At 41.0% G+C, this 12,761-nt stretch overlaps 1 protein-coding gene across 3 annotated transcripts; it reads right to left on the bottom strand.

Annotated features, from left to right (window-relative positions):
• Positions 1-918: 918 nt before the first annotated feature.
• Positions 919-9,043, bottom strand: cdk20 (cyclin dependent kinase 20). 3 transcript variants are annotated; one of them, XM_062999558.1, is made up of 9 exons: positions 8,940-9,043; positions 7,707-7,852; positions 6,819-6,932; positions 6,379-6,567; positions 6,028-6,149; positions 5,560-5,622; positions 5,149-5,272; positions 4,708-4,863; positions 919-1,957 (listed from the first exon to the last, which is right to left on the bottom strand). In XM_062999558.1, exons 2-9 carry the CDS (start codon positions 7,779-7,781, stop codon positions 1,766-1,768), a joined length of 1,035 nt encoding a protein of 344 aa, XP_062855628.1. In that variant the 5' UTR covers positions 7,782-7,852; positions 8,940-9,043; the 3' UTR covers positions 919-1,765. The 3 variants fall into 3 exon arrangements, with proteins under 3 accessions (XP_062855628.1, XP_062855629.1, XP_062855627.1); XM_062999559.1 differs by lacking the exon at positions 8,940-9,043 and adding an exon at positions 8,479-8,532 and having other exon boundaries at positions 919-1,929; XM_062999557.1 differs by lacking the exon at positions 8,940-9,043 and adding an exon at positions 8,479-8,532.
• Between the last annotated feature and the right edge of the window lie 3,718 nt (positions 9,044-12,761).

A 12,761-nucleotide genomic window follows, 5' to 3' on the forward strand; every position in this document is an offset into this window, starting at 1 on the left:
CGACCGCTGACGTTTCCACTGGTGATGTTGTTTCCTCCTTAAGTCATGAACACTGACTGTAGCTGAGGATGGGGGAACCGGCAGTTCTTCAAGTGGGATCTTTAATTTGATTCTGGGATCTTTTGTAAATCTCAGTGAGCAGAGCGGTCACCCCTGAGCAGATTCATCACAGGTCCAAGTTTTTCCATTTGCCGATAATCGCTTTGGTTCAGTGGAGTCCTAGAAGTCAGGTGACCTGACTTTGAAACTATAGGGAGGGGAGGAATTACATTTGGTGGTATAGGTGTTGGATAACTTTGCTTGAAAAATTTGTTAGTTAAGGATCTGAAATAATTGTGTGTTGATATACAGTAACAATCAGAAACTGACCAGTGACGTTTTCACACCAGTGTATGTAAACAGATGCACTTTTATTAAATCCTTATATGTGAAGTATACCAGTTGTAGCCTAGTGGTTAAGGTACTGGACCAGTGAACAGAGGGTTCCTGGTTCAAGCCCCACCACTGCCAGGTTGCTGCTGTTGGGCCCTTGAGCAAGGCCCTTAACCCTCACTTGCTCAAACTGTATACTGTAACTGTAATGTAAGTCGCTTTGGATAAAGGCGTCCGCTAAATGCTGAAAATGTAAATTACAAATACTTTTGCAAAAAGAGTAAATAAACAGATAAATTACGCTCAGGTGGCCTATCATACCCGAGCTGTAGAGAGCTGTGCTATTGACCAGCCGAGCATCTACACAGACATGACTGACTACGTCTGAGGAAGGGAGACAAAGCCCTGCGATGAACTGGTGCCCAGTCCAGGGTATTTATTCCTGGTGGAACCAAACGTGCTGTGACTATGACAAGAATAAAGCAGCTGATAAAAAAGAAATAATAATAATAATAACAACAACAAAGAAGCAAACCATGAATACAATTTAGTGTTTTTAAAAAGTTTATTGAACATATTAATGAAATGTCGTGCATCACTTTGCCTTCAATAGTTTTATCTTTCTTACAACAAAAACAGTAATTGTTAGTTTGAAGTTAGTTTGCTGTTGTTATTATGGACACTTGGGTGGCAAAGCGGGAAAACATGCAGGCTCTGGGGTTCAAACCTCAGTCAGGTGTCTACACAGACAGGATTGGCTTTGTCTGAAAGGGTAGATAAGTGGAACAGCCTAGTCAGTGGAAGGTGCACTAGTCAGTGCACTTGCTGTGCCGGCCCCAAGCCCGGATGCAATGAGAAGACATAAAAACTGAGCCAAATTAGGTTTGTGGACCAGAATGATACTGAAAACATGGGAGTAAAAAAATATATAAATATTATTATTATTATTAAATTGGTGATAAAATTTTTACTTAAAAAGTAAAGTAGTTGGTGCCATGATTGCAAAAGCGCTTCCTAAAGTGTCTCCTGCAGTTACCAGAGGAATGGATGTGATTCCACAGCACCCTGCTGGGTACAACAGAATTTATAGAAGGTTTCGGGACAAACACACACGGTCAAATAAATATCATCAAGAAGCATCAAGAGCACAGAACTGAAAGAAACACTTTACACTGAGCCACTGGGAATATATAGATGACATAATTATCTATATATTTACATAGATTCTAAAGAAAAAGCCCTGCACCCAGCGGTTCCCAGTGAAACCGCACCCACCACGACCCTGATCAGGATAAATCAATTGATGAAAATGAAATGTCATGATTAATCACGTGTGAATTAAACACACTGATGATTTAAAGTCGGGGACGTTAAGCAGCTTTGCGCCGGCGGTTTAGTGGAACCTCCGTGCGTGTTGTTGGATCAGGCTGGGATCCACCAGGCTCTCGAGCAGAGGTCGATCCACAGAGAACTCGCAGGGGGCCTGCAGGCGCTGGCGGGACGCTTTCCCTCCGCGCTGTGGGATGGGGAGCTCCGAGTGATGGGCTGGGAGCGGCTCTGTAAAGAAGTACGGGTGCAGAAGCGCCTTTAAAGAGAGAGAAAAGCATATGGGAGAGTGACAGTTAAAATATATATACTGCCTAAAAGTATGTGGACACACTCTTACTTACTGGGTTCAGGTGTATAGTTACAGTGTATCACAAAAGTGAGTACACCCCTCACATTTCTGCAAATATTTTATTATATCTTTTCATGGGACAACACTATAGACATGAAACTTGGATATAAGTTAGAGTAGTCAGTGTACAGCTTGTATAGCAGTGTAGATTTACTGTCTTCTGAAAATAACTCAACACACAGCCATTAATGTCTAAATAGCTGCAACATAAGTGAGTACACCCCACAGTGAACATGTCCAAATTGTGCCCAAAGTGTCAATATTTTGTGTGACCACCATTATTATCCAGCACTGCCTTAACCCTCCTGGGCATGGAATTCACCAGAGCTGCACAGGTCGCTACTGGAATCCTCTTCCACTCCTCCATGATGACATCACGGAGCTGGTGGATGTTAGACACCTTGAACTCCTCCACCTTCCACTTGAGGATGCGCCACAGGTGCTCAATTGGGTTTAGTCCATCACCTTTACCTTCAGCTTCCTCAGCAAGGCAGTTGTCATCTTGGAGGTTGTGTTTGGGGTCGTTATCCTGTTGGAAAACTGCCATGAGGCCCAGTTTTCGAAGGGAGGGGATCATGCTCTGTTTCAGAATGTCACAGTACATGTTGGAATTCATGTTTCCCTCAATGAACTGCAGCTCCCCAGTGCCAGCAAAACTCATGCAGCCCAAGACCATGATGCTACCACCACCATGCTTGACTGTAGGCAAGATACAGTTGTCTTGGTACTTCTCACCAGGGCGCCGCCACACATGCTGGACACCATCTGAGCCAAACAAGTTTATCTTGGTCTCGTCAGACCACAGGGCATTCCAGTAATCCATGTTCTTGGACTGCTTGTCTTCAGCAAACTGTTTGCGGGCTTTCTTGTGCGTCAGCTTCCTTCTGGGATGACGACCATGCAGACCGAGTTGATGCAGTGTGCGGCGTATGGTCTGAGCATTGACAGGCTGACCTCCCACGTCTTCAACCTCTGCAGCAATGCTGGCAGCACTCATGTGTCTATTTTTTAAAGCCAACCTCTGGATATGACGCCGAACACGTGGACTCGACTTTTTTGGTCGACCCTGGCGAAGCCTGTTCCGAGTGGAACCTGTCCTGGAAAACCGCTGTATGACCTTGGCCACCATGCTGTAGCTCAGTTTCAGGGTGTTAGCAATCTTCTTATAGCCCAGGCCATCTTTGTGGAGAGCAACAATTCTATTTCTCACATCCTCAGAGAGTTCTTTGCCATGAGGTGCCATGTTGAATATCCAGTGGCCAGTATGAGAGAATTGTACCCAAAACACCAAATTTAACAGCCCTGCTCCCCATTTACACCTGGGACCTTGACACATGACACCAGGGAGGGACAACGACACATTTGGGCACAATTTGGACATGTTCACTGTGGGGTGTACTCACTTATGTTGCAGCTATTTAGACATTAATGGCTGTGTGTTGAGTTATTTTCAGAAGACAGTAAATCTACACTGCTATACAAGCTGTACACTGACTACTCTAAGTTATATCCAAGTTTCATGTCTATAGTGTTGTCCCATGAAAAGATATAATGAAATATTTGCAGAAATGTGAGGGGTGTACTCACTTTTGTGATACACTGTATAGTAAATCCAAGTTTCTCTGTACCCTGTTTAACAGCTTTAGGAAGAACTGGAAGGGCAATTTGTAAAGATGAAATGAGGGCAGTTGTAGCTCAGCGGTTAAGGTACTGGACTAGTAATCAGAAGGCTGCAAGTTCAATCCCCACCACTGCCAAGTTGCACTGTTGGGCCTGCATGGGCGCTTTGAATAAAAGCGTCTGCTAAATGCGACAAATGTAAATATAAAAGTGAATGTCACCAACAGAACAAGCTTATAACCAGGTGTCCACATACTTTAGGTGATTATAGTGTATTATACATGTTAATTAAGCATCATAATTATTCCAATACAGTTACAGGTATGTACAGCAATAATGTACGCTGCTCCTTCGTACCTGAAATACAGTCAAGTCGAGACACGGTTGGGGGAAGTGTGTGTGTGTGTGTGTGTGTGTGTGTGAACACCATTTACACATGGTGAATTCTGAATGCTTCAATCAGGCTTTTATTAAACAGGGTCTGGCATCCCTGGCAATCACTGGACGCAGTGTAGTAACACACCCCAGACAAAACGGCAACCCCCCCTCAGACACAGCCAATCATGTCTGTATGCCGTATGTAGACACCTGACCGGCCGGTAGCACAGCTAGGGATTAGAACCCCAGATCCCAGTGACAGAAGGGCAGTTGTAGCCTAGTGGTAAAAGTACTGGACTAGTAATCAGAAGGTTGCCGATTGGCCACTGCCAGGTTGCCACTGTTGGGCCCTTGAGCAAGGCCCTTAACCATCAATTGCTTAGACTGTATATGGTCACAACTGTAAGTCACTTTGGATAAAAGCGTCTGCTAAATGCCGAAATGTAAACGTAATTTACCGCCGCGCCCACCCGAGCGCCTAGAACTATAAATGTACATTTATTTAAAACAATAGAATGACTTCTAACTTCATGAAGTTCTGACAGAATCACATAAGCGAGTCTGCACCAGATCTTCCACTCTAAACGTGTCTGCGCCTGTTTAACTGAACCCAGCAGTTTCGTTCTGAGCTCTTCCAGGAGAACCAGGTGGAAACATACCTGTCTGGCACTGATCCTCTGCTTGGAAGGATAAACGAGAAATTTCTTCAGCAGGTCGACGGCCTGAGGTGACGTGTCGGGGACGATCTCCTCCAGAGGGATGGGCGGGTTGTCCTTAAATGTGATCTTATTGTAATCTGGCAGCTCTGTGATCTCCTGTAAATCAACAATAATCGAAGTCTTGACCATGTTTGCTCTGTATTTACTGATTCACAAAAGGTCCGTCTGTAGATTAACCATAACTAGCAATGAAACATCCCTACTGACAACATCCTGACTCGTTCAATCTTAAATAAAAATGTGATATCAGACAGCTGCCCACCTGAACTTTCGAAATTAGACCTCTAACAAACTCACGGTCAAGTGTCCATATACTTTTGGCCATATAGTGTAAAATTTCACCCTGCCCACCGAGCAAAGCTGAAGAAGGAAGGAGCTTACCGGCCACATTTTCTGGTTCGGAGTACCCAGGACTCGGAGCACACAGCACAGCTGCTCGATGTCATTCTCTCCAGGAAAGAGAGGAGAGTTATTTAACAGCTCCCCAAAGATACAACCCACCGCCCTGCAACCGACACACACACACACACACACACACACACACACACACAGGTCAGAAGTTAGTAACAATCTGCAGCAACCAGCACAAGGCGCTTAGATTCACGGTCATACCACTGCTGCCATCTAGTGCCATCCACTTGTATATTTTTTTGACTTATTTTAAACGTTTTATAATGTTTAGTGTTGCAGTGGGTCTAGTGCCCCTTGATCACTGGCAAGGAATACACCCTGGAATATATACAGAATATAATCTTGGGTCTGGAACGAGGTATGAATTGAGAATTAGAATACCAGAGATCCACTCCTTCATCATATTTCCTCGCACCATACAGTAGCTCTGGGGCTCGGTACCATCTGCAAGACAAAACAATAATAAATAATAAAACAGTTTAACAATAATAACGGATGAATTTTAGGTCTCATACCAAGTCACATTCACTTCCACTGAGAGCCCCGATAGTTATGCTGTTTCGACCAACCACCCCCTCACAGACACAGCCAATCTTGTCTGTGTAGTTATGTTATTTATTAGGATTTTAACTCAAGTTTTTAATGTCATGGACAATTTTGTGTCCGACTACCCACCAAGCCACCCACGTCTGTTTAGCCTGATTAGCCAATAGCACAGCTGAAACTCAAACCTTGAATCCCTGGATCTCAGCAGTAAAGAAAAAAGCCGAAAGCCGAAAGCAAAAAATGCATTCGTCATTGAGTAATGAGATATCAATAACTGTACTAGTAAATGAACCTGATATTCACCTTGTAGCCACCTGATGACTGTAAAGCCTCTCTCCGTCGTTGGAAAAAAGCCTGGCCAGACCAAAATCTGCTATTTTCAAATGACCGGTCGAGCTTATTAGAAGGTTTGCAGGCTTAAGGTCCTACATAAACAAACAACAACTTTATGTTGTAAGAATTTAAGAGACGATTTACATGAATTGATACACACACACACACACACACACAGAGTAATTAATACACAGCAGTCAATTTTCTTTACATATGATCCATGGGAAAAATTATTCCCAATTGTTTTACATTCTGATTGTCACCATATTTACATTTAAATCTGACATAGATATGCACAAACGATGAGTTACGGTAACTCACCCTGTGCATGATGGAGTTCTCATGACAGAAGGCGACTCCTTTAAGCAACATCATCATATAACCCTTGACCTGAGACTCAGTCAGGGGTCTCTGAGAGTTACGTATCACCTCTGACAGATCTGAAAGCATGTACTCAAAAACCAGGACGAAGCCTGTGCCATGCGGGAACACGTCCTTCAGCTTTACTACCTAAAGGAAGAACATATTGTGTTAAGACTGTCTGGTAATATGTCAGCAGTAATGTTTTATGTCACAGACAACATTGGGACCGATAGGACATTAATTAAACACATTATAAACATAAATGTAAATATAAAGACTTACACAAAGTTCATCAGCTGATTATTATTATAACAAGAATTAAAGAAAATGTAAGAGACACAGTTTCCGTGATGGGACGGTCTGTAGAATTAAATCATTATAGCTTTCACCAGACTCACATACGGATTGTCTTCAATTTCCTGAAGTGCTTTGATTTCTCTTAAAGCTTGGTTGGGAATCCCATCTTCCAGTTTTCGAAGGGCCACTTTCTTCAGAGCCACCGTCTCTCCAGTCTGAGAGTAAAACAGTAAGATTACCAGGGAGAAACAGTGTATGTACATTTACATTTACAGCATTCAGCAGACGCTTTTATCCAAAGCGACTTACAGCACTGTGACAGTATACAGTCTAAGCCATCCATCCATCCATCCATCCATCCATCCATCCATCCATCCATCCATCCATCCATCCATCCATCCATCCATCCATCCATCCATCCATCCATCCATCCATCCATCCATCCATCCATCCATCCATCCATCCATCCATCCATCCATCCATCCATCCATCCATCCATCCATCCATCCATCCATCCATCCATCCATCCATCCAAATCCAAATACCTCCACAATGAAATAAATACTAATCAGTATAATTTTTTCAGTGTATAATTATTTGCATTCTAATGTTTTTTTTCTTTATTAATTTTGTATCATTCTTTTATCTTTATTAAACCTTTACAATTTTTATACTAAACAATCAAGGTGTTTTAACTGTTCTGTGCAATACCCCTCCAACATTTCTCCATGCACCAGACACTTTATTATTGTCATAGATACTATATTTATATTCTTATTTATAATTTAGCTAGTTTTTGAAGTTTATAAGTGATGTACTTTTTATATAATTTACCATAATAAAGCATATACTGGCTTGCTCCATATAGCATCTCATTGTACTTGAACAGTTATAGGTGTATGAAAACTTTTGACTCACTGCACATCTAGCACGATCCGTGTGATATAGTATAGTTAATAAATATGTTATATATTCTATATCATCTTTACCTCGATGTGTTTGGCTTTAAAAACAATTCCATGAGCTCCTTCGCCGATCCTGCCCAGAATATTGTACTGATCCATCACATCAACCAAAACAAGCCGTCTAAGATTAGCCAGCTAGGCTAACCTAGCTACACGGCTAGCTCAGAAAGCTATTCAAATAAAGAAATAAACGTGTTAAAATGTCGTCAAAACGTCGTTTTCTGTTGATATTTACGCAAACCTCGGCAAAAATGTGTTAAATTATGACAAGCAGTATTAGCTTAGCAGCTAGCGCAAATGCAGTTTCCATGGAAACAAGGGACTATGGGAAGCCAAAATGTACGATATCAGCAAATCTGTGGTGATTAGCCTGTATTAGCCGTGCCATCACTAGCAACCATTAATGCAATAAAACTATCATTTTCATTTAGTATCAAAAGTTAAATGTGTGTAATATGAAGAAGTAAGTCACTCAAGTAAATGTATCTCGTATTATTTATACATACAGTGAATGTAAATGAGCATTTAAACCATATTTGGTAGATTCACTTCATTCAGTGCATATAACCAATTAAAATATACACATATTGTTATTTAACTTCGTATTCACAAATATACACAGAAAAGTGTGTGTTTATTGGCACAAATAAATAAGTTTACTAACTAAAACTCATGTACGAGTTGCCATGGTGATGGTGGACGCTGGCGCATCTGGCTGCCGCTACCGTTATCGTATTTTATCATATTTTATTGTATTTTTATCGTATTTTCTTTTCATTTTTATCTTTGTACATACTCATGTTATTGCTACCGCTCCTGTTGCTTTATTTCTTTTTCATCGGATAATCTCAGCGCCTGTTGGATACTAAAAGACTGTGTGTGTGTGTGTGTTGGATCATTTTAAAAGACGCGGACGCTGGTACGTTTTCTTCACATCCTAAAACGGTCTGGATTACAATTTACAGTTACGTGGTGAACGGTGGGTGAGTTTTCCTGCGATCGGCACAATGTTGAACTATTCTGCTGACCAGCTGATGAAGTTCAACAATTACACTACTCCATCGTGTATTCTAGTCATCAAACAGCTTGGACTCCTTCGCCGGCCTCGTTATATTCACAGGGGCTCCCGGAGAAAGCTTGTCCCAGTGAGAGTAAGGAACTGCTCGGATGGTAGAGTGGGGTTTTCTAGGCATGCGCCGTATACTCCCAATGGAGTATCTCCGTGTAGTCTCGAACCGCGTTACACCTGGCTGGTACCTGTGGTTCCTGATCAGCCCGCTACACACCTCCAGCCACGGCAGAGACTCCGAGCCAGAAACAGAGGAGTTAATACTGTCAATCTCAGAGCACTGGAACACACACCGTTACTGCAGTCTCATTCTGTGTCAGTCCATATGGCACTGATAAATGCGCGCTCTGTCCATAATAAGACGTTTATTTTAAATGACTTTTTCACTTCTCATGGTTTGGACCTGTTGTTTTGAACTGAGACATGGGCTACAGGTGGTGAATCGGCTAGCGACTCCGCTCCCTTCTTGGAACTTTGCCCAGTAGACTGCGGTTTCTTCAGTTTACCTCGGAATACGGGTAGAGGCGGAGGAGTTGCGGTGGTTTTTAAACAGCGTCTGAGATGCCAAATGCTGAATATTGGGACTTTTAAAAGTTTTGAAGCACTGGTTTTTAAATCTCACTCTGTTCTTCCATTACTCTGTGCAGTAGTATACAGACCTCCAAAACCAAACAGCGACTTTATCACTGAGTTTGCTGAATTCCTTGCTATGATTGTACCTATGTCTGACAGCATTCTGCTTCTTGGTGATTTTAATATTCATGTCTGCTGCCCTGATAAATATCAGGTGAATGATTTTAATCAGCTACTGGACTCTTTTGGTTTTATTCAACATATTCACAAGCCCACCCATATGCAAGGTCACACACTTGATTTAGTGTTTTCATCTGGTTTTGATATTGACAAACTAGATATTGAGGAGGCTAGTTTCTCTGATCATATGCCAGTAGTCTTTAGCTCAACTTTAACTGCGCATTTCCCTGCTCCTGTTTTAGGGCACTGGTCAAGGATTATCACTTCGTCCACATCTAACGATTTTTCCAGAGCCTTTTCTGACATGTTAAAATTGCCCAACTATGGTCAGACTCATGCTAATGTGGATGAGTTAGTTACTTTTTTTAATTATAACTGTTCAGCTGTTCTGGATTCTCTTGCCCCAATGAAATTTAAACGCTTAAAACCAAAAGTTCAGCCCTGGTTAAATGCATCCACACAGGAAATTAGACAGGCTTGTAGAAGAGCGGAACGGAAATGGAGAAAGGACAGATTGCAAGTAAGTTTGGATATTTTTAAAGGTTGCCTGGAAGACTATCAGCTAGCTGTTAAGTCTGCTAGAGAGGCATACTTTTCAAGCATAATTGCCAAAAATTATAACAGACCTAAAGTACTGTTCAGTACAATAAATTCTTTACTTAAATCATCACCCGAAGTTGGAAATGTTCCTTCTTCTAGAGTATGTGAAGAGTTTTTAAACTTTTTTGTGGAAAAAACTGAAACAATTAGGTCTGGCATTACTTACTTGGGTATAGATTCTCCACTTCCACCGCCGTGCCCAGGTATGTTTGAAAAGTTTGAGGCTGTTTCAATCTCCGAATTAACAGATTTAGTGCTGAAAACAAAGCCAACAACCTCCCCACTTGATGTGATGCCCCCACAGATAGTTAGGGAGACATTTGATATATTAGGACCTTTTGTCCTGGATATCATTAATACTTCCCTTGCCACTGGTACTGTTCCAGCATGCTTTAAACATGCTGTAGTTACACCTCTGCTCAAAAAGCATAATCTTGATGCTACAGTGGTTAGTAACTATAGGCCGATTTCTAAATTACCATTCTTGGCTAAATTGCTGGAAAAGGTTGTATATTCTCAGCTTTTACCATTTTTGAGTAGAGATGGTATTTTTGAGATTTTTCAATCTGGCTTTAAGTCTATGCACAGCACTGAATCTGCTCTTCTGAAGGTGACAAATGACTTGCTACTTACTGTTGATGAGGGAAATTGTGCCATCCTCATTTTATTGGACCTTAGTTCTGCTTTTGATACTGTTGACCATGACATACTTGTTGGTCGCCTGGAAAAGTGGGTGGGGTTACAGGGAGAGGCCCTGAATTGGTTCATATCTTATTTTAAGAATAGAACCTCTTCAGTGAATATTAGCAGCTATTTCTCTTCTTCTGCTGATGTCTCTTGTGGTGTTCCACAAGGGTCCATACTAGGGCCCCTCCTTTTTTCTCTCTATATGCTGCCATTGGGTCAAATAATTAGGAAGCACAATGTCAGCTTTCACCTGTATGCTGATGACATACAGCTTTATCTTCCCATTAGACCGAATGACAATGGCTCGTTAACATCTCTTAGCAGTTGTCTTGAGGACATAAAGAGGTGGATGGCTGACAATTTTCTTCAGCTGAATGAAAGCAAGTCAGAGGTTATCGTTTTTGGGGGTCCTCATCACATCAATAGTGTCTCCAATAACCTTGGTCACTTGTCTACATGTGTCAAAACATCTGTGAGAAATCTTGGTGTTATCTTTGACTCTGACCTCCGATTTGATAAACAAATCAACTCTGTGGTAAGGAATAGCTTCTTCCAGCTCAGAAATATTGCGAAGATTAAGCCTTTTCTCTGCTATTCTGACCTGGAAAAAGTTATTCATGCATTCATTTCTGCAAGAATTGACTACTGTAATTCTCTGTATTTTGGGATTAGTCAGTCTCTGTTGCGGCGCTTGCAGGTAGTCCAGAATGCAGCAGCAAGGTTACTGACTAATACCAAGAAAAGAAACCATATTACACCAGTCCTCGCCTCACTACATTGGCTGCCTGTTCAGCACAGGATTCAGTTTAAAGTGCTTTTATTTGTTTTTAAAGCGCTTAATGGTCAAGCCCTGGCTTATCTCAGTGGTATGCTTTCTCCCGCAACCGCACAGCGATCTTTAAGATCAGCCACTCAGAATTTGTTGACTGTTCCTAGGGCTGGTTTGAAGCTAAAAGGTGATCGTGCATTTGCAGTTTATGCTCCGAGGCTATGGAACACTCTACCTCCTAATATTCCACAAGCACCTTCGGCCGCTGTTTTTAAATCACTCCTAAAAACATTCCTTTATAAGCTGGCATTTGAACAGTGAGGAGCTGTGTTAATTTTAATTGTTTAGTCTATTTGTATTTGTTTTATTTTGTCTCTTACTCTGTATTTTTATTTGGTTCTTACTTTTTTAACATAATGTTGTGTTATGTATGCTTATTCGATGTACAGCACTTTGCTCAACGTAAGTTGTTTTAAGAGTGCTTAATAAATAAAATTTACTTACTTACTTACTAAAACTGACATGGGAAATGTTTTTAACATGTTAATAACATTAGTCATTGTTGGCAATTACAGCCTGATACTGACTAGTCAGAAATAATTCACATTTTGCTTGGTTTTAATTTTTTGCAGATTTCTCTTTACTAAGAGTCTGTAATTCTGATGGATCTTTCTGACGTATTATGTGTAATGTCTCCACAAAAAGAAAAGTTTATTAAATAAGTAAGTAACAAATGTTTGGGAAAACTTGGCAAACCACAAGCAGCCAGTTTCCTGAAAAGAATTAAGAATTACATTTAAATCCAAAATGTTTTTACTGTTAATACAGCTATAAAAGTCTTCTTTCGTTCCTATCATATGTTAAATAAACATTATAGACTACATCAGTCTGTTTCTCAACATTTTGCTGAGATCTTCAATCCACAGCTATGTAAATAACCCCCCACATCTCTCCTCCTGGCAAGGTTGCACTACAATCCTTTTTATCCTTTTTCTGCTAGGTATATCATTGGTACATACCTCATACCTCATTTGTACATAAATTCCATATATACCGTATACATCTGTTTACCATGTTATATACTGTATATACATTCCTCTATCATGTCCAAATTGTACTGGTTATTCTGTGAAAATATGCATATGTTTATGTAAATACTTTTTATCTTTCGTAGAGTGTCAAACTAAATTTCGTTGTACGC

Source organism: Trichomycterus rosablanca, chromosome 7 (genome assembly GCF_030014385.1).
Source record: "Trichomycterus rosablanca isolate fTriRos1 chromosome 7, fTriRos1.hap1, whole genome shotgun sequence".
NCBI lineage: Eukaryota > Metazoa > Chordata > Actinopteri > Siluriformes > Trichomycteridae > Trichomycterus > Trichomycterus rosablanca.

Excerpts from the sequence above, each read along its gene's own strand:
- cdk20 (XM_062999558.1), bottom strand. The coding sequence starts at position 7,781 with ATGGATCAGTACAATATTCTGGGCAGGATCGGCGAAGGAGCTCATGGA. Across the intron at positions 6,933-7,706 it reads TTAAAGCCAAACACATCGAG|ACTGGAGAGACGGTGGCTCT; the intron begins GTAAAGATGATA and ends TTTTACTCTCAG. Across the intron at positions 5,273-5,559 it reads GATGAAGGAGTGGATCTCTG|GGCGGTGGGTTGTATCTTTG; the intron begins GTATTCTAATTC and ends TGTCGGTTGCAG.